At 39.5% G+C, this 22,232-nt stretch overlaps 1 protein-coding gene across 2 annotated transcripts in view; it reads right to left on the bottom strand.

The window, feature by feature from the left end:
• Nucleotides 1-14,612: 14,612 nt before the first annotated feature.
• The window catches only part of Ubr3 (ubiquitin protein ligase E3 component n-recognin 3), a 140,578-nt gene continuing 132,958 nt past the window's right edge, over nt 14,613-22,232 (bottom strand). For both annotated transcript variants that reach the window (XM_031370552.1, XM_031370551.1), the window contains 4 exons: nt 20,492-20,671; nt 18,404-18,613; nt 17,829-17,968; nt 14,613-17,545 (listed from right to left, as the gene is read on the bottom strand). In XM_031370552.1, the coding sequence (XP_031226412.1) occupies nt 17,428-17,545; nt 17,829-17,968; nt 18,404-18,613; nt 20,492-20,671 (648 nt within the window). In that variant the 3' untranslated portion in view covers nt 14,613-17,427. The remainder of the gene's footprint in view (nt 17,546-17,828; nt 17,969-18,403; nt 18,614-20,491; nt 20,672-22,232) is intronic.

Here is a 22,232-nt window from a genome sequence, read left to right as displayed (position 1 = left end):
ACATACCAGAGCATGGCCTTGAACTTCGGGAGCCTCCTGTCTTAGCCTCTGTAGTTCGAAGTTCCAGGACCACACCACCACACCTGGCTTCTGTAGCAGTCCTCTTTTCTTTTGAAGTATACTTCTTCTTCGATGTGGCTAGAGCTAGTAAGCATTTGAATGTCTCTAGTCTCTGACGTAGATGTCTTTTCTTTCTTCTTCAAAGTTATTGCAGTGTTTAAAGATTTTTTTTTTAAAATACGGTATGGGAGGAAAGTGGCAAAAATTAAGTTTAAAATTACAGCCAGGTGGATCCTTTTAAGAAACACTGTCTCGGGCTGGAGAGATGGCTCAGCGGTTAAGAGCACTGGCTGCTCTTCCAGAGGTCCTGAGCTCAATTCCCAGCGACCACATGGTTTCTTATCTGTCATGGGATCTGATGCCCTCTTCTGAAAACAGCAACAGTGTACTCACATACATAATATAAATAAATAAGTCTTAGAAAAAAAAAGTAATTTTAAAAAAGAGAGAAAAGAAACAGCCTCTAATCTTTGAACTATTCTTAGAATTGACCATGGTTTGAATCTTTCTCCTATCAGTAGAGATCAGTTAGAAACCCTGAATCTGCAGAAATATTTCTTTTCTCAAAATATTAGAATTATAGGTAAACCATGCTATGTCAGACTTCAGAATAAAAGGAGGAAAAGCCATGTGGCTGGGGGTGTAGCTCAGTAGTGGAATGCATGCTAGGCATGTGTGAGGGCATCCCCAGCACCAAAAAGTAAATTTAAAAAAAAAAAAAAAGGAAAGCCAGATCACAGATTCACAGCTAGGATAGCTCAGGTCTGATTTAAATATGGCCTTGCTAAGTAACCCAAAGGAGTTAAGTCAGTCAGCTGGGAGAATACTCTGTGACGACACAGAAGTGGGGGGCATAATGAGAGTAGCTTATATGGCATCTTGTTTTATATTTGCTATTTGCAGAGGAGCATTTTAAATGTGTCACTCTCCTTCAATTATGTCAATATCCATGTGATTCTTCCATATTGTTCTGTTTGCCTGTCTTGCAAGGCCCAAGGAGACATGGAGGACATGTTGTCCTCCTTGTGCTGTCTATGGTAGATTACACTTTTTAAGGCTTGTTGGTGAGGTGTTACCAGGAAATAGTTTTCTTTGCCCTTTTTTTCTGATTTCTGTTTTTGCAGGGAAAAGCCGGTTAGAGTAGAGGTACAGTTGAGCTAGCAACAACTGGATTGATGTGGATTAGGGACCCTGGGAATGTGAAGGGTGGGGCTATGTTACCACCATCCCAGTTATTCTGTAGCCGGTAGGGTCTTTCTATAGCTAATTCTTCACCTTGTTTTCTGTCCTCGTTGTGAGACAGAATTAAAATTAACATTTGTGAATGGTCAAGTATGTCCAGACAATGGCCTCTACCTTTCCACCATTTTATCCCCAAATTCTTGTGCGTACAGCTTGGATATACCTAGACCACCTTAGAAATTCAGGCTTCTATTCTCTGGCTACAGCCTCCAGCTAGTCTCACGTGCTCCCATCCTTGTAGACCTTTTTTGGTGTGATTTTTTTTTAATTTGAGGGGTGATTATTTTGCTAACAATAATGAAATATAATTGTAGTAATAGCAACATTAATACTCATTAGTTTCCATTGAGTACTTGGTTGTAGAAAGCACTTTAGAGGTATGAGTTCACTCTTAATACCTCCTAGGAGATAAGTTAACTGTTGTCATCACTGTTTTATGAACTCTGAAGCTCAGGATTTTCCTTTCCCAAGATCCACTAGCCAGTGATTGGTAAAGCCAGAAGACTGACTTTAAAACTCAAGCTCTTTCCTATGCTGAGCCGTTGCTTCTGTGGAATCTTGTATCATTTAATGAGGACATAATCTCATTTTGAAAAAAAAAAAAAAACACTGAAGTGCAATTTAAAAATATTAAGCTAGAGAACTCCCTAAAGCAATTCTGTAGTTCTGCTTCCACATATTTTCTGAAACAACTTGCTCTTAGATAAATCCTAACCATTTGAACATCTGGCTCAAGTTACATAGTTTGCTGCTTCTAACGATAATAAAATATTATGTCATTAGTACCAAGTGAGTATATACTTTTCATTATATTTTACTCTTTTATGAGAAGTTATTAAAACAAGATGTGCTTTCTCTGTTCTTTATTAACTTCCAGTGATTTTTATAGCAAATGTGTTTTAATATTAATAAGAGGAACCATATTGACATTTGGAAAAGTCATAACTCTTTTCTTTTTCTTCTTTCTGCAAATGATCAATTGTGACAAAATTATGAAAATGTTATAAAATATTCTTACTCTAGTAGTTGGTGACATTTATAATTGTAACTGTCATTTAAGATAAATTAAAAAGCTTTTTAAAGACTAACCTGACTTGTTGGGGGTGCTATCATATATGAATGGTTCTGAGCACCATAGCAAGCAAAACTCCCTTCAAAATGAAATAAAATAAATAATAGAATGGAGTGAACTGGAAAAAAAATAAAAAATAAAAAAATAAATAAGTATTAATACAATAAGAAGCCTGTGATTGGACAGGGAAAAGGGAGGTAAGGCTAAGAGTTTCAGAGAAAGGGAATGACACAGGAGAAGGGGGGAGGAGGAAGATGGAGGACGAACAGGATGATTCAGATTACACATGGCTTTAAATAGCCACAGGTAACAATAATATTATACAGGGATAGAATTATCAATTGGTTCTGAAATTATTGTGTAGGCATCTTGTGAATTGAGAATTTATTGATATATAAATCTGACTGATTAATTATAAGCTTCTAGAGTTTTGATTTACTGGGTTACTGGAATTTGGGACTGCTGACAACAGAGGGTGGATGGCTGAGAAGGTACGGGCGGGTCTGAGGCAGGCGAACCGGAGTTGGGAAGACCTCCACACAGAGGCTAGCCTAGAGGTGGCAAGACCACGGGCAGAGAGCAGCTGAGTATAGGGGGACCAACTGTTGCAGGAAATATTTTTAAAAAGAATGGCAAGTTCCCGAGCTATACCCAGCTACTCTCTCTGCCCTGGCAGGCTGGCCAGCCATTCACTGCTGGCCTGTTCTTATCTGATTGTGGAGACTCTCTGACTCAGAGCTCCAAAATCTCTCCACTCAGGTTGCTAAGTTCCCAGTGACAGGTTGCTACCACACCAGTCCCATGCTTCAAAAATCCCATGGCCTTTTGTGGGGCACATCAGGAAAGCCCACACTTTGCTGAAACCAGTAGAACTGCTGTGTGAAGGAAAACACCACACAAACTTAGGTCAGAAACAATGGTAACTCTATTGCTGGGCACAACTAGAATCCTAATCTTGTAAGCCATATTAAATCTAAATTCTCCTGTGGCGAATCATGGCAGATCTGCCATTGAAACAGGGAGACACTAGTAGCTACATCTTGTCCTCACACTATCCCCATCCAAAAAGCCCCTATCTCTCTCCTGCTTCCTCTCTAATTCTGTCCAACCCAGAAGTCCTGCCTACTCACCCAGTGATTGATTCCTTTATTCATTAGGGGATGGTTCACAAGAAGTCACCTAAGTACATGACTTATTCCTCCAGATAACCCCTCCTGGGAAAGTGGAATTAACATCAAATACAACAGCACCAGGGCCACCCACAACAGGGTACTAACCTAGCTTGCCAAAGACTCTAGATTTGATTCCTAGTACCCCTAAAAACACTTCAACAAATGAAAATTTTTTTCCCTTTTCTTTTTGGCACATCTGCATTTGTGAAAGGTAAGCTTTCTCCAGATCTTGGCCTCTGTGGCCATTACTTATGCTGAGGTGACCCATGGTAGTCAAGAGATGTAGGCTATCCAACACAGTATTTCTGATGACTCTAGTTATGAGGCTGTGTAGATGTAAGTGCCAACCACAGGAATCTATCACAGTACATGTTTCAGTTTTTACTTACTTTGTGAAATAGTTCATCGGCTGTGGTGGTTTGTGTGGTGTGAGTGGCCCTCATAGGCTCACGTACTTGATACTTGGTGCTCAGTTGCTGGAACTGATGGGGAAGAATCAGGTGTGACCTTGTTGGAGGAGGGAGGTGTGTTACTGGGCTTGAGATTCAAAACCTCACATCATTCCCAGTTAGCTCATTCTGCCTCATGTTTATAGATCAAGATGTGAGCTTTCGGCTACTCTTGCAGCCCTATTCCTATCTGTCTGCACATGCCATGTTCCCTGCCGTGCTGGTCATGGACTCAAGTTCCCTCGAACCATTAACCCCAAAGTAAGTGTTTTCTTTTATGAGTTGCCTTGGTTGGTCATGGTGTCTTATCTCAGCGGCAGAAAAGTACCTAAGACATCTGATTGTAACTTTTATGCCTGTGTGACTGACACAAACATAGTTGGATGCTCTGACTGTGAGATAGGCATGCTACTGTGACACACTTTATAGGAGAGCTTTAGAGCCTGTCTTTTGTCCCTTATATAAATCTCCAATACATAAAATTTATACAAAATCTAAAACCCTCGCATGCCCATCCTCCACCCCAAGTTCAACATGAAAGGAATTTTCTTATTTCCCAACCTCACCACATCTAGATGTTATTATGCTTCACTCTGTCTCTCCAGTGTATCTTTTAAAATATAGCCATATTTGGGGCTGGAGTGATGGCTTAGTTCGTAATGTGTCTGCCACACAAGCCTGAGGGCCTGAGCTCAGATCCACAGCATCGATGTTAAATCTTGGCACAGTGGGATGTAACACATCATGTCTTAAAAATAAAGTGAAGAGCAGTTAAAGAAGACTGCTAATGTCAACCTCTGGCCTCCTTGCACAAGTTGCAGTGCGAATGCACACAAACATATGCAAATTCATAGACCACACACAACATAGCCATAGTCATTTTATGATGAGTTTCTTGAAAACTGCATATAATATGCCTTAGTTTGGTTGGGGGAAGAAGAGTTTGGTTGTCTTATATGTCCAGATCACAGTCCATCATTAAGGGAAGCAAAGGCAGGAACCTAGAGGCAGCAACTGAAGCAGAGACCACAGAGGAACACTGCCTACGGGTTTACTCCTGGCTTGCTTACTCAGTTTGATTTTTTATACACCCTAAGACTACCTGTCCAGGAATGGCACCATGACCCACAGTGAACGGGTGGTCCCTTCCACGCCAGTCATCAATCAAGATAACGACACACAGGCTGGCCTACGGGCCACTCTAATGGGAGTACTTTCTCAGGTGACGTTCCTCTTCTCAATTGACTCTAGCTTAAATCAGCTTGACAACAAAAACTAAAACCTAACCAGCACACACTGGCTTTCTGTTCATCTAAAAGCCTTTGTCTCTTCCCGAGGACTCAGACTGTTTGCAACTTTATGTGATTATTCTAAGTGTTCATTTAAAACCCTGCCTTCTCACATACTTCCCCTTTTCTCTACTGGATATATTGTTTTCTAACTCCTTTCTTATCTATTTTGTGTATTCCATTTCTCACTGATTTGGGAGGGTTAACCTTTTTCTATTCTATTTCAAAATGAGTTTTCTGTTGTTTATTCCCCAGAGATTAACTCTCCCAAGGTATAATGCATTTTTCACTTAGCGTGAATGAAGTGTCTCCACATATGGGCTGAAGGCTAAAGCTGCAGGCCTAGGATCACAACCACTGACTCCCACACTGAAGAACTTAAAGCTCTTTGGTTTTCTTTGGAAGAATCGCCCATCTTCCAAGTTCAAGCTACTACTATTTTTATTATGCAAATGTCAAGTTTATAAAAAATATTTTATCAGCTTACTATGGAGAATGTCAGCTATTGCATCCATCTTCTTCTCATACACACACACACCACACCACATTTTGTGTGGTGTGTGTGTGTGTGTGTGTGTGTGTGTGTGGTGTGGTGTGTATGTGTGTGGGGTATGTGTGGTGTGTGGTGTATGTGTGGTATATGTGGCATGTATATGGTATGTGTGGTATGTATGCATAGTATGTGTATGTATGTGGTGTGTGTGTGTGGTGTGTGTGTGTGTGGTGTGTGTGTAGTTTGTGTGTGGTGTCTGTGTGTGTGTTTGTATGCATGTGTGGTGTGTGTGTATGTGTGTGGTGTGGTATGTTTGTATGTGGTGTGTGTTGGGAGGGTGGTGTGTGTGGTGTATGTGTGTGGTGTGGTATGTTTGTATGTGGTGTGTGTTGGGAGGGTGGTGTGTGTGGTGTATGTGTGTATGTGTGTATGTGTGTGTGCTGTGGTATGTTTGTATGTGGTGTATGTGTATGCGTGTCTGTGTGGTATAATGTGTGTGTGGTATGTGTGTGTATGAGGTGTGGTATGTTTGTATGTGGTATGAATGTGTATGTATAAGTGTGTGATGTGGTATGTGTGGTGTGTGTGGTATGTGGTGTGTGTATGTATGTGGGGGGGTTGTGGTATGGTATGGTGTATGTATGTTTGTGTGGTATGTGTGTGTGTGTGTGTGTGGTGTGGTATGTGTGTGTGTAGTGTGTGTATATGTGGTATTTGTATGGCATGTGTGGTGTGTGTGTGATATGTATGTATATGTATGTTTGTATGTGTGTGTGGTATGTTTGTGTATAGTGTGTGTGTGGTATGTATGTGTGTGTGTGGTGTATGTATGTTTGTGGTGTATGTATATGTGTGTGTGATGTATATGGTATGTGTGTGTGATGTGTGGTATGTATGTATATGTATGTTTGTATGTGTGTGTGATGTGTGTATATGTATGTTTGTATGTGTGTGTGATGTGTGTATATGTATGTTTGTATGTGTGTGTGATGTGTGTATGTTGTGTGTGGGGGGATGTTTGTGGTATGTGTGGTGTGTGTGTGGTATGTGTGGTGTGTGGTGTGTGTGTGGTGTGTGTGGTATGTGTGTATATGTGTGTGTGGTGTGGTATGTTTGTGTGTGGTGTGTGGTGTGTGTGTATGTGTGATGTGTATATGTGTGTATAGTGTGTTTATATGTGTGGTGTGTGTGTTTGTATGTGTGTGGTATGTGTGTGTATGTGTGTGTGGTGTGTGGTATGTGTGTGTATATGGTATGGAGTATGTAGTGTGTGGTGTAGTATGTGTGTGTGTATGTGCATGTGTGTGTGTGGATGTGTGCATGTGTGTGTGTGCGCGCATGCATGCACGGCATCTCAGAGGCTCCAGCTCTGACCTAACAGCATCTTCATGCACTCTGCCCCTTCTCTCAGTAGCCTCAGTGCACAGCATCATCTCTCTCAGCACACAGATGAAGAAACAGAATTTGGTGACATTAACTGATGTCCCCAGGATCACACAACCAGTAAAATTCTAGGCTGGACTTTACTTCAGGTCCTGGTTTAAGTGTTTATATTTTTCCCACCATAACTACACTGGCAGAACCAGTCAAAAATGTACAAAAAATACTAAATCATATGAGTAATTTTAAGAATATATGACTTTTGGAAGCACTCAACACAAAATCCCTCCTCTCAAAAGTATGAAATTAAGTGGGGTTTTTCCCCCTGAGGTTCACATGGCATTAGCAACTATCACCACTGATTTTAGACTGTTTCCAGCTTCCCTAAAGGAAACAGTCCCAGTTGGCAGTAACTCCCACTTCTTCGTTCCCAACTTCTTGACAACCACTAACCTAGCATTTCCATATGGATTTGTTTATACTAGACATGCCACAGAAATGGATTTTTAAATAACTCATGTTTTATTTGTTTCAATTAGCATATCTTCAAGGTTCATCCACTTCATAGCATGCATTGGTACCCATGCACTTGCTTGTCCATCAAAGGGTGGACATTTTCCACTGTTATGAATGATGCTGCTATAAAACATCTGAACACACACTTTCTATTCTCTTGGGAATGTAGGTAGGACAATTGCTGGGTATAGATAACTCTATGTTTAACTTGTGGAGAAACTGCCAATGAATGAACTTTTCTTTGAGACAGGATTTTATACAATTCAACTGGCCTCACACTTGCAATGCATCGGAAGATGGCCTTGAGTTTCTGATCCCCCTACCTCTTTCTCTCCAGGGCTGGGGCACAAGCTGAAATCCAGCTGAAAAAATCATTTATATACCACTAGCAATGTAAAAGGCCTCCAATTGCTCCCCATCCTCTGCAACACTTACCTACTGTCCAACATTGTAATTGAAGCCATCCCAGTGAGTAGGAAACTATATCATGTCTTTGACTTATATTTCTCCAGCAAATTATTGACCATCTTCCTGTGTGCTTTTTGTCATCATGCATCCTCTTTGGAAAACTATCCCAGTTTAGCCAATTTTAAGTTGTATTGTGTTGTCCATGATAGATGTTCTTTATATAGTCTGGATATTAAATCTTGACAGGCATATGGTTGGCAAACATTTTCCCCCGTGTTATATGTTGTCTTTTTTCTTTCTTGATTATCAAGATTTAAGTTTTGATAAAGTCTACTTTATTTTCCTAAGATAGGTTTGTTTGTAGTTGAGGTGTCATAGCTAGTAAACTATTGCCTAACTTGAGGTCACAAAGATTCATGACTAAGGTTACTAATGCTTGTCCTTTCAGAGATACTGTAAGAGTTTGGAGAATTTTAGCTCTGTTTACCTTGGCCATATTATATTCTATCGTGTCTGAATACACATACATAGACTCACATGCCACATGATACATTTTTCTAATTTGGTGTGGTAATTGTTCACTTAGCTGCGCTTACCATAGATCTGTCCTTGTTTCTCACTAAGTCTCACCCTCCTTTCAGGCTCACTTTCGGTCTTCTTGGAGATCTGCTTTCAGATTTTCTGCTGTCGTTGTTCTTGATGTCTTTTGGCTTCATCCTTGAGATTTTCGATCAGATCTTTAGTTCCTGAGCTCTTTCAACGCTGTATTTTCCTGCAGCCTTCTGGCTTTTTGTGTTAGGGAGTATAGGAATTTTTGAGGTAACCAATCCTTTCCCACAAAGAAGCCTGGTTGCTGTGTTGTTTTAATTTTTATTGCGGTGCATCTAAGCATCGCTCCTTTTGTCCCGTTTGGGACCTACTGGGTTTTGGGAGTCTGTGGCTCCCTGCCACTCCCTCACCACTTCAGGAAATCCTTCCTGATGGCTTCAGCCTTGTCACCGCAATCACCTAGACGCATTTTCCAGGATCGGAGTTAAAAGGATTTGACAGCTCCTAGTGGCCGCCATGCCTCCTACCTTTAAACGGGATTTCTATCTTCACTGCCCTTTTCTAGATAGTTCTTTCTAATTTACGATACAGCTAAGTTTTTCCTTAGTCACTTTTCAATGGGTATTCATCACATCCACTAAGTTCCAAATTTCGGTTGTATTTTTAGTAACAGGATTGCTCCTTGGTTCTTCTCAGATATAAAATAAAATAAACTCATGATTGTCTGACCATTTCATCATCTTGACTTCATGTGGCCTGTTAGTTTTCTACGGATCCTGGCTTACTATATTCATTGCCTCACTGTATTCCTTCACTTTATTTGAAACCTATTCAGGGCTGCAGGTATTGCTCAATGGTGGAGTACTTGTATATAAAGCCCTGGGTTTATATACAACCAAAAAAATAACTCAAGAATCTAGATAACATCATCACCCTCCCAAGGACTTTTCTCTCTCCAGCCAGCACTTTTGTTCCTGGGCTACAATATAATTAGTACCTCGACTCTATCAGGGATCTTATTGTTGTTCTTATTGTTATATTACTTTATTACTATTATTGACTTGCATTTCGGACTTAGCCCACCCTGGCCTTTTGTTTTCAGTCAATAATTTCCTTAATAAGACAAACTTCGGCCTAGTTGAAATTCCATGGGAGTTTATGTCATGCTAGGGATGGAACCCAGGGGCTTTGTCTGCCAGGAAAGCTCTCTACCTCGGAGCCATACCACCAAGGTCTTTATCAGGCCTTTAGGCTGACATTTCCATGGCCACAACTAATTTTTTATGATCTACATATGTGGAGGTCAGCATGACTTTAAATAAAATCTGAGGCTCTTTTGTTGTTAATTCTGTTCAGTTTTGTCTGGCTTTTTATGCTGTGAAAAGCCTAAGATTGGTTAATTTATCTTCATGGTCTGTGGGCCCTGAAAACTTAAAAGTTTTACAGTTTTTCAAGAATAATGTTGAAGTTAACATTATTCTGTTGTGGTGGTCTGAATGAGAATGGCCCCCATGGGCTCATATTTCTGAATGCTTGGCTCCCAACTGATGAAGGAGTTTAGGAAGAACAAGGAAGTAGTGATGATGTAGGCTGCATATCACTGGGGGACAGGCTTTGAGATTTCAAAAGCCCATGTCATTCCCAGTCTTTTCTCTGCCTTCTACTTGTGGATAAGGATGCAAGTTCTTGGCTTCTGCTTCTGTGCCATGCCTAACCCTCTGAAACTGTGATCCCCCAGTTAACTGCTTTCTTTTCTAAGTTACCTTGGCCACAGTCTCTCTTCCCAACAATAGAGCAGTAAGATGACTGCTGAAGGCCCAATTTCCTGGGATTCTGTATGTTCCTTTAATACAAACTTGGGCTTTCTCTTATTCCAGCAATAAAATGAGGTCTTCTCGTCCTGTCTTTTCTTTGTCATTATTTCCTTTTATTGAAAATAGATCATTGTCTCATACAATATATCCTGATTTTAGTTTTCCTTCCCTCTACTCCTCGCAGTTCCTCCTCACCTCTACTCTCATTTGAAAAGAGCAGGCCTGTAAGAAATAACTACCAAATAAAACAAAATAAAAAATAAGAAGCAAGAGTAATCCAACAGGAGGAAGAGAGTCCCAAGAGCAGGCACAAGAGTCAGAGATTCACTCACTTTGTCCTACTTTTAAAATCCCCACTTTAAGTAGCTTTTAAATGTTGCAGAGGAGGTGCATGGATAAGATTTCTTACATATCCTTAGCTCTCCTCCCTTGTGCTCACTCCCAACTCATACATTTACAGCACAACTAGCGAAAATCAGCTGGCATTATCTTACCACTAACTAAACAGTTCTTACTTGAATTTTGTTGGTTTCACCTCTATCTATTTTTGGAATTTTACTTATGAATCCACATTGTATTCCTTAGCTCCTTCCAGTCTTGGTACTCTAAGAACAGTAGTGCCAAGAACACTAAGAACTTGTGCTATGGAACAAGTTCTGATAGAGACTGGTGGTTCTACAGGATTAGAATGAAGTCATGATTTAAAAAAAAAAAAAAAAAAAAAAAACCTGTATTTTTTTTATGTGTTCATGTGTTCATATTTGTGCACATACACAAGTGTGTGGAGGCCACAGGCTGATGTCAAGTGTCTTCCTCCATCACTCCCACCTTTTTACATTTTTATCATTATTCTGTAGGGAAAGGAGAGGCATGCCATAGCGCTCATGTGGAAGTCAGAGGACAAGCTTGTGGGATTAGTTCTCACTTTATGTAGATTCTAGAGGTTGAACTCAGGTTGTCAGACTTACATTGTTGAATGACAGTGCCTTTCTCCCGAGTATCATCTCATGGGCTCCTCCACCTAATTTTTGAGACAGACAGGTTCACTCTTTCTAACCTGCCTGCCTGGCTAGCAAGATCCCAGTCCTTTCATTTTTGTCATCCCAGGGCTGGGATTATGGGCATATGCTACTACTGTATCTAGTTTTGTACCTGCGTGCTGGGGAACTGAACTCAGGTCTTCATGTTTGCATGGTAAACTTTTCACTTATTGAGTCCTGTGTGTTTTTAGTAAATCACATTAAGGAAGTCAGAAAATCAAAATGCTTTATTTTTGTCTAAAGTGCTGTCTACTTTGTTTCTACTGCAGTTTCTGTCTTCCTCTTTTCCTTGTACTCGGGGGAAGCAGCTTTTGAAACACAAGTGATCAGGTACTGTGCAAACAAGGTTAAGTCCTGGCTATCCTTGGAAGCACTGGAAAATTATTTTCTATCCCTCTGTATTAACTTAAACTTCATTGTTTTACTACAAAAGTTAAATTCTGGCTTCTACCTGTACAGTTCACCAAAGCTGGCTGACAAAGGCATCTCTTACTGCCTTCGTCACAGAACGCCCACGATCCTCTTGTGCTCGTCTTAACTTGATGCTGGCAGATGACTTCCTTTGCTTATCCTTCCAGTTTTCTTTATGTCCTCTCCTCTTCAGCCCCATTCTTTAAATGAAGACATTATTATTTAGGGTATTTCCTCTCTCTAAACAAGGTCCCTTACAGCAGCTTCAGGTGCAAGCCAGAGCTGACTTTCCCTTCTAGCTCTGCATCTTAATGGCTAACAGAGCACCTTGCCTCAAAAATGCCTTTTACCACCAGCCAGATGTGACCAATAGGAGTCTCATATTGTCCAAAACTTTGTACATCATCGAAATGTGACCCCCCCCAGCTGCTTCCTAATTCTTAAAAAGTTGCCAACACTGACTGTAACACAAGTGGGTTCTGTTATTTTCCCAGGACAAACCATCTTCATCTCTCTGTGGCTTCTGAACCATGCTCCTACCCTTTCCAGATTCCTCTAGATCTTCCTTACACCAGGAATAGTAGGTATAGCCCACAGCCCTCTTTTGTATGTTTTTATTGGAACACAGTCATAGTCACATAGCCACGCACTTAAATATGCCTATAAATGCTTTTGCCTTTCAGGAGAGTTGAACAGTAGGACAGACACCTTCTGGTCCTTTACAGGAAAGGTTTGCTGACCTCTACTATGATCTGAGGCTAGAGCCAAAATAAAGGCCATAAAGAGCATAAGATGGTTCAAGAGGCTACAACCCAGCTCATTTTCCTGACCATCTCCTTAGACTTCATTCTGCCTCCTATGTTTTTCTCTACCACGTGCTGTTACTTTAGGACCTACAAACTGAACACATATAACATACCTTAACTTCCCACCCTCTGTCAGTGGCTCACCTTTACTATTTTCCCATGTAACTACTCGTGAAGCCTCCATGCTAAGGGCCCATTGGTTCCCAGTCCTGTCTGGTAATTTCCTGTTGCCCTGCAGTACACTGTGATACCTTATACTAGAGAGTAAGAACAGGACTTTTCATGTCTTGGTCAGCATGAACCCCCAGCATTTACCTGAGTTTCTGACACATCAAGTATTGTTTGTTCACTCTGGGTCCTGTTAGGACTCTTGTGATTCTGCCCACACCCTTACGACCCTCCCCATCACAAGTTCCCTTGCTGAGTGCTTTATTTATACTGTAAAGGCACCAGTCTCCTATTCTAGATTTTTTTCCACAGTTCAGCCAACTCTCATAAAATAAAAATCTGATCATGCTATTCAATCGTCTAAAGCCCTAAGAACAGCTTGCTATCACTGGTGAAAGAATTAAACTATCAGAATGGCTTACAAACACTTCTACAGTCTACAATCTAGGCTGTACCATCCTCTCAAAACCATTTAATGCTTAGCGTCAGGATGATTTCTCCTCAGATCATCACCTCAGGTATTCTTGCAACTCTGGATCTCTGAAGTAGGACTGACAGCTGTCTGAAATTATTCCTCATAATGTCCATTCAGTATTTATGGGTCATCTTATACATCCCTATTGCCCAGAAGTCTGATTCATATGCCCCTAGTAACCAGCCTCACTCTTGAGCTTTTATCATACCCACAACCACACCACACACATACACTACACAATCTTTAGCCTTTATCACACACACACAAATCTTATCACATACACCACACACACACATACACTCTTTAGCCTTTACCCCCCACACAAAATCTTATCACACACCATGCACACTCATACACTCTTTAGCCTTTATCACACACAGAACTATGAGAAATGACATCTGACTTCTTTCCCATTGTATTTCCAACATTTATCACCCTGCAAGTAGGAGTCAATAAGTATGTGCTAAATAAATGAGCTTTAAACACTCCAACACTAATGCTATTTTTACACTTTCAAAAGACACTGAAAATTTTTGTTCAATCTAGTCTTCAGGGAAAATGAGGTGGTTCAGTGGGGAAAGGTACTTGTCTAGAAACCTGATGACGCCGGTGGTGGTGGTGGCGTACTTGGGAGGCAGAGGCAGGTGGATTTCTGAGTCCGAGACCAACATGGTCTACAGAGTGAGTTCCAGGAAAGCCAAGGCTACACAGAGAAACCCTGTCTTGAAAAAACCAAAAATAAAAATAAAAATAGAAACCTGATGACTCGAGTTTGATCCTTGGGACCCACATAAGGTGGAAGGACTTAGAGAACAAAGCTTACAAAGTTGTCCTTTGACCTCCATATGCACGCTGGTACACCTCCCCAACACACAGAAACATCTATACACAATACACACACACAGACACACACACACTAATACATTTTTTAAAGACTGCTCTTTAAATCATATGCCTTCATTATCTCCTTCAATTCATTCCTGATTGGGAGTTTTCTAAAGTGTTGCAAATAATGTCTATTCAGTATTTAGGGGTCATCTCACTCACAGATCGCATTGCTTGAACTCTGCCCATTTGCTCATCACTGTTGAATTAAAAAATGCTTACTATACTCTAGGCAGTTACGAGGCCTGAGGAAAGGGCTGGCATGAACAGGACGGGCAGAGCCAGTCTTCATTTAGCACCTCTCCACAGCTGGTAATTATCAGGTATATCGCAGGAGATGTATCTTGATGGTTTGATTCTCGTAGTCAAAACTGTGGCTTTTGGTTTTGTTGATGCTTTATTTTGTTGTTTTCCAATATGAACTCAAGAAAAAACAACAAAAGGAGTTTGAGAATGAGCGGTTACAATCCCAAAGGCGATGGAAGGTCTTGGGTTACATCCTCTTCAGTGCTTATGGTCAGTATATTTTATAGATCATAAAATCAATAAATACCAGAATGTATAAAGAGAATTACTACCTGCTAAACTACAGGACAGAGGTGCACTGATGAGAACGATCAGTTCATGTAAGACCACAGACCACTCAAGACAAATGCCCTCAGGAAGCCGTTTCCAGGCCTAGGCAGGAACTCTCAGCAGACAGCAGGCCAGCGTCATGCTTCTGCTCTTAGCAAAAGTGTGATCATGAGATCACACAAAAGAAACAGGACCTGGTCCTTCAGGAGGAGGCAAGAGAGCAAAGTGAAAGGCATTCCTAATTACACCATCACTCTCCTGTGTCACTCTCAATATTGTTGGAAAAGAAAACATAAACATTCAACATTTTAAGGATCTTGCACAAAGCAAATGACAGTAGGTTTTATTAACATATCTTACAACGTCAATTATTCCTAGTTTTGTAATTTCTGCTTAATTAGAAAGGTTGATTTCACTTCTACAGTAATGTACTGTATTTAAATGATCATTCATACAAGATCACACCAGTACATGTTTTTGAATAATATACACACATCACTCTAACTTGGACCTGTTATTTTAAAAGTGGGTTTATAAATGGGACTTATAAAAGTTAGGGGAAGTAGAGGTTCTAATTTAGCAGCATGCATGTATGTATTCAAGTACAAGTTCAACCAAGTGCTTTTTTTTTTAAATTTACTGGTGACTAATTCACCAATATCAAAATAAACACTATCAAATATCCAAATTTTAAAGTTAAGGCTAATATTTTCACTTCACATCCATATGCACAACCATAAACATTCCATTTAAATATGTAGTGATCAAAGTCTGAATACATTATACCATGTATATATAGCATCAGAGTTCCAAACTGTAAAATTACTCAAGTTCATGAATCCTGTAACAGTATTTACTAGAGATGTAATTAGCATTTTGCTCTTCAACCACACTTACAAATGCTCTGCTATTTATAATGACTGAAGCAAAAAAGGTAGCAGGCTGAGCTTGTAGCACAGCATTTTAGAGAGCAGGTGTCGGAAGGGCAGGGATTTACCTGAACAAGTCATTCTAGTTATCTCACCATTTTGGAAATGCATATAAAAATAGCAAGCTATTCCCACATATTTTCTTAAAATGCTCCAGGCAATCTTCTGACATTCTGAACACATCTCTGTGTGCACTACTCATACTTTCCCATATTATAATGCAAAGCCACCATTTTATGTTAATTTCATATTCTGTAAAGCTGTGTCAATTCAAAAAATTTTGGAACATGGGTCTGATATTTTCTCATTCATGTTTCTTAGTTTACAAGTAATAAATGTAATTTTATATAACAAACCATGGAAATTCAAAGTACCAGGAATTGCTTGATAGTACTATGTGTGAAATAATCATCAAATTATTCAATCACCTGGAAAAAAAAATCTTGGTACCAATAAAATGTTTTTCTGTCATCTTCTTTCCCTCTTACTAAGTGGATTTTAGCTCACTCATTCCCATTCTGAATTAAAACCCAACACACATAAATGGATCGTCACAGCAATGTCTAAAAGCTGAAGCATGGCTCACTCCCGGGTCAGTACCTCTGAGCCTTTTCTGCCGTAGGAAACCACACAGAAACATCAGTGACACTGCAGGAACCCAACATAGATGAGCTTCTTCAGTCAGTGAGGAGAGTTCCAGAACTTAAAGTTCAAGTGTTGGGACCAATGAGCATTTTCAATCTGATCATATAAAGGTTTGGTTGGTAATAAAAGGTGGGCATGCACAGAATCAAAACTCTGCCATGTATATGTTCTTAACCCTTTTGATTTTATTGTAACATATACTCGTCACTAACAACTCTAATAATTCATTCAGCTAAAATGGCAAATTGGTTTTGTGTGTGTGGTGCTTAAGATGAAACTCGGGTTCTGTAAATGTTAGCTAAGTAAGCATTCTACCACTGAGCTACACCCTCAGCCCACAAATGTTTATTTTTAAGGACCTCCCCAACCACACATATGCTTTGCCCCTCCCCCTGTGCACTGTACTATACTGCACTATATTTTACAGCTAGTTCAATTATTTACCTGGGGAAAGCATTTATGAAATTCCTGAGAATGAATTAAGTTTTCAGCAAAGCCTTAAACTTTAACAGATTCCTCACAATAAGAAAAAAATTTAAAGTTCTACTATTAGACCAATTTTTACTATACAATATTTCACATAAATCATGTTTTACATTTGTTTCTAATTACATACAGCAAAACTCTCAAATCAACACAAGGATGACAAAGGAAAAGATGCATTATGTTTAGCAGATGCAAATTAAAGCACAAAAGGAGCAGTAAAACTTCAAATAAATCACATCCTCTCTGTCAGGGAACAACCAATAAGGGCATTACAGGGAAAATCATTTCTCAATGATTTTTGTGGACAGTTGTGCTTTTTATTAATTGTGCACTTAAAAAATGACCACTAAAGAATGCTTTAAATTACTTGTCCAGATAATTGAGAAAAAATATTATACCATTAATGTGGTTACCAAGCACCTAATTTTGGGAAGGCTTCATAATGTATGTTTTCTTTTTATCCCTCAGCAAAGACATCATTCCCCCCAAATTAAATTCAAGCTTATTGTTGATGAAAATCAATCTCAGTGAAAATGATGATGATGCAACGCCGAGGTGTGTGTCACAGCCCATTGTAATGTGGACCCCATCTTTTATTGATGTGGTCAAAGGTGTGGGAAACCCATTGCTGCTCGAGAACTCTGTACCGCTCCTCGCACATGTAGAGAGGCTTGCCTCGCCTGCAACACAGGGAAAGCACAAAAGCATTAAGCCATGGGATCTAAGCAGGCTTACCTGTGCATCCCTTCTTTAACACACTATGGCAAAGATAACAGTATAATTACATTTCATGTGTCTTATATTTTAGATAGGAAAAGTATCTCAAAGCTAAAAATAACTATTTAAATTAATGATTGTTATACTTTGTAACATTTTAAGTTATAATTGAAAAACCAGGTGTGGCACGCTGGTTTCTACTGCCGGAGCTTCAGGAAAACACAAGTGGTTCAAGGCAGGGCAAACCTGAGGTCTCGGTCCTCTTCTCCATGAGCATCCAAATAGACAGAACCCCAGAGGCAAAAGCGGTGGCCTCGGATGATGATAATCACTGATGCATTGATTAAAAGGAAAATTCCTGTTCCGGCACCACAATTCTGAGAATGCTTTAAAAAAAAAAATATAACAATGCACTTTAAATCAAATGGCCATTGTAGAAATAATTAATAATATAGAACTACTTAATTTTAAAATAAGGTTTTCTCTCTTTAAACCTGTAACGTCAGCCCCAACAGCTCATTGATACATTAGGAAGAGTTTAGGTAAGCAGAATGTAGGAAGCAATTAACAGCTCATCTAGCTCAAAGGCTAGTTAGCACCCTCAATGCATCAATGAAGGCTTTTTCCCAGCATGTTAAAAGGTGGGCAAAAGAAAGAACAACTGGGATTGTACTTAAAAGAAAGGTTTTACTTTTTAAATACAGCCTGGGTTTTACTAAGCTCTGAGTGTACCGTCTAACTCACAGACTGGGGAGAGCTGAGAGTTTCACAGTGCCACACTCCCCAGGGCCGAGTGGTCCGGCTCTGTGCCACTTGCTTACCAGCACACATTCACAGTAACTTTGCTGCTTGCAGCACAGGCCTTTCAGGCATACGAAAGTGCCACAAACGAGGCACACAGCTGGGTCTTTAGGAACCTTGGTACAGACACTGCAGGTTTTTCTATGGTAGTACTGAAAAATAGTGTTGTAATTCTCAGGCAACTGTAACAGGTGTGGTAACTTCCATCTTGATTCTTGGATAAGCAAGGCCTAAAACATCCAAAAATAGTCATCAGCCCTATGTACATAGGATACTAAAATTATATATTCAAATTTTAAAATTATTTTATTTTAGGGAGAAAAAATCTTCTTTCAAGAATGTGACTTATTAAATGTGAATATTTATTAAAAATATTTATTTTTCCATTTTATAAAAATCAAACAGTCCTTTAGCAATTATTATTCTTTATTTCCATACAGATTTCAACTATAGCAGATGTAAAACTTTGAAGTAAGCATCCTAAAACATGTTTATTATTTTAAGAGGGAAAAATAGTATCTCTGAACATGCATGAAAATATATCTCTAAACATGCAAAAATACCAAATAGTTAACTAAACATTTCCTGACACCAGGTCTTGGCCTGTCATATATAAGTGATTCTTCAGCTTTTGTTTAGCAGAACTCAGAGTTGTAAGTCATTATTTCTATTTTAATGTTTTACATAAATTCTCCCTCCTATAATACGTTATGTTCATATACTTCAGGCTGTCAAGATTATTTGCATCTGTAAGTGCTAAAGGCCTAAAACTCTTTGAATAAACTTCCTGTTTAATATATGGAAAACTTTACCTAGCTAACACTTCCTGCAGGGCAAGCTTTATTTGCAGGCGTAAAAAGGTACTGGTGATTTTTTTTTCTAGTTACTACTCCATTCACATGATAATTCCATATATTTATTAGCCAACTAATTTCTATAAAACACTTTCTAGGAATTGGGAAATTCAAAGAAAAGTAAGAATTTTTGTTCTGAGAAGCCTTCATTACGTTAAAGAAACACATGTGATAAACAGAAGCTAAGCTCGGTGACACTTGGGGATTCAGAGCTCATCACACATGAGGCCCTGGGTTGACTCTTGTCCATAAATACAGCAATGCTTAAAGACAGTGACGTAGCGCCAGAGATGGAGGAGGTTAGGCTAGAAGGAAGACTAGCAGACAATTTTGCTGGAAGAGGCAAAGCCTTAAAAAGCAATGGATTCAACAGAAGACAGTACTGCTGCAGCAGCAATAGGCATGCCTGCAGGCACTTTAAAGTCTGAAGTACTAAACCTATTTGTGTCAAATGAAGCAAGGTATACAACGGACATACAAGCAAGATGGTGACATGTCTTGACTGCCAAGTGGGGGACTGAGTCTCCCTGATTGTGTAGACAGAACCTCACAGAGACACAGCAAGAACAGGTTCCACGAGAACTAGAACATGCAGTGACTTCATCTAAGATCAGAAGTCACCTGCATCTGGTCACCCAGACTGTGGATTCCTCTCAAATGACTCTTGTAGTAGTCATTTGATTTCTACAATCAGACAAGTAGTCTGGAGTCTCCTCACTTCTGAACAACCTAGTGACTTATTGTCTTACTTTGTTTACTAAAAGGTCAACAGAATGACCCTGTGAAATAACCATCCCATCAGATCACCCCCGTTCTTGGGAACAGAAACCATGACAAAGCAGTGGCCTGCTGCCTGCCACCACTCTCAGTCATTGGTCACTACAAGCCTTTTATCAACCAAGCTGGCAGGACAAACTCACATTTAAATGTTACAGACATAATCTTTTAGTATTCATATCATACTTTTAAACATGAGACAGTTCTACAACTAAGAATACTATTTATTAACTTTAATTTTTTTATTTTCCAACATTACTATGACGGTTGCTTAAATGATTTAATTAAAATCCACTTAAGCTAAAAGTAACAACTAATAGACTTTTAAGTGACATATTTCTGCTATTTTTACTACTTATGACTCAACGATTGTTTCAACTTTATCAGTTTAAAGCCTGCTGCTACCAATGACCTAAATTTGACTTCTTCCATTAGTCCCCTACCTAGAAATACACTGCCCCCACTCTTTCTACATACCTTTCCTTGTTCTGCGTGCCTCTCTGTAAATGATATTATCTCAAAACACCACTGAGTTATGATGTCAAACGCTGCAACTGGCCAGTCCAGACATGAGGCACTGATGAATGGGTGATCTGTTTGGTAAAAAGTTGGCAGAAGTCCCAGGCCGCTGGCAAGGACTGAAAATTCTTCTTCTTCCTTTTAGATGTGAAACAGAAATTTTCAAGATATTTTAGCTGTCACACTCACCAGTGACTGTGGGCCAATGAGAAACAAGGCAGCTGAGAACACATGAAAGGAGTGCAGGTAACAGAAAAACAGGCTCCTTCTTTACTTTATCCAAGCACCCTCCAAATACTTATCTCTAAAATGTAACTCCTACACAGCTCAACAGCTGCTTCTTTTATACAGCTGCCATATATCTGATGAATAGCTGACAGGCATTAGCAACTCGACAAAAGCTCTTTAGACAACAAAAGAGCTATTTTGGGTTTAAGAAGCATATACCGCGGTCTGGGTGTGGTGGGCATATGAAAGTTCAAATTTGAAGAAAGACTTTGAAGGCAGCATGGAGTATCAACAATGAGACTAAGACTCTGCATCTGGTCACCAGCCCAAGAAATAGGGCTGTGGTGGACGCTTGCCAGTGTACATAGAGAACAACAAAAATCATAGAACTCACAGAAAGAAGAGTTAAATAATTTTCTTAGGCTCTCAATATGCATGAAAGAAAAAAAAATTTTTTAAGTGAGGTGGTGCTGGTGGTGTTTTTTTTTAAATTCATAGAATGGCCAGGCAGTGGTGGTACATGCCTTTAATCCCAGCACTTGGGAGGCAGAGGCAGGCAAAGATTTCTGAGTTCGAGGCCAGCCTGGTCTACAGAGTGAGTCCCAGAACAGCCAGAGCTACACAGAGAAACCCTGTCTCAAAAACAAAAACAAAAATAAAAACAAAAAACAAAACAAAACAAAACAAGAAGCAAACAAACAAAAAAATCCATAGAATGATCTGTCCAATCCGAAGCTCTGTTCACTAATAAAAGAACTAGAGAAATTAGAATGAATAACATACTCATTTTTTTCTCTCCCCTTTTTTCAAACAGGCTCATATTATGTCACCCTGGCTGCCCTAGACTCTAAATCAGACTGACTTCAAAAATTTTATTTTCTTTCTGAGACAATACCTCATATACCCAGGCTCATCTCACATCCCCTAAATAGGTATGACCTTAAACTTCTGGTCTTCTTGCCTCTACCTCCCAAGAACTGGGACTGAACACAAGGCTCTGTATATACGAGGCAAGAACTCTCCAACTGAGCCATACCACCAGCCCCTTTAAGCTTTCTTTTAAAGATATTAGTCTTGTAAACACAAATATAGATCTTTCAGACCCTCTTTATTTAATCAAGATTATATTGGAGGCTAATGGATCGCTTTTCCTTGTTTGCTGGATCAATTACTATTCTATTCAAAAAATAAACCAACCCTTCCATACTTTGAAAATGTTTCAACTCCTGCATATGCATGTATGTATATGTGTATGTGTGTGTATATGTGTGTGTGTATATGTGTGTGTATTAATCTAGTAACTTTAAAAATAACTTCACCTTCCTATAAGACCAGGTCTCCCAGTGCTTGGCACATAGTCATATATAACTGAGCTAACTTTATAAATGAAGTCCAATATTCCAAACTCTATGACAAAGAAGAAACTAAGCTTAAATAGCACAATGACATGAAAGTTGAAACTACAGATCCT

Source organism: Mastomys coucha, unplaced genomic scaffold (assembly GCF_008632895.1).
Source record: "Mastomys coucha isolate ucsf_1 unplaced genomic scaffold, UCSF_Mcou_1 pScaffold15, whole genome shotgun sequence".
NCBI classification, from domain to species: Eukaryota; Metazoa; Chordata; class Mammalia; order Rodentia; family Muridae; genus Mastomys; species Mastomys coucha.
This window is presented reverse-complemented; position numbering and strand designations above follow the sequence as displayed.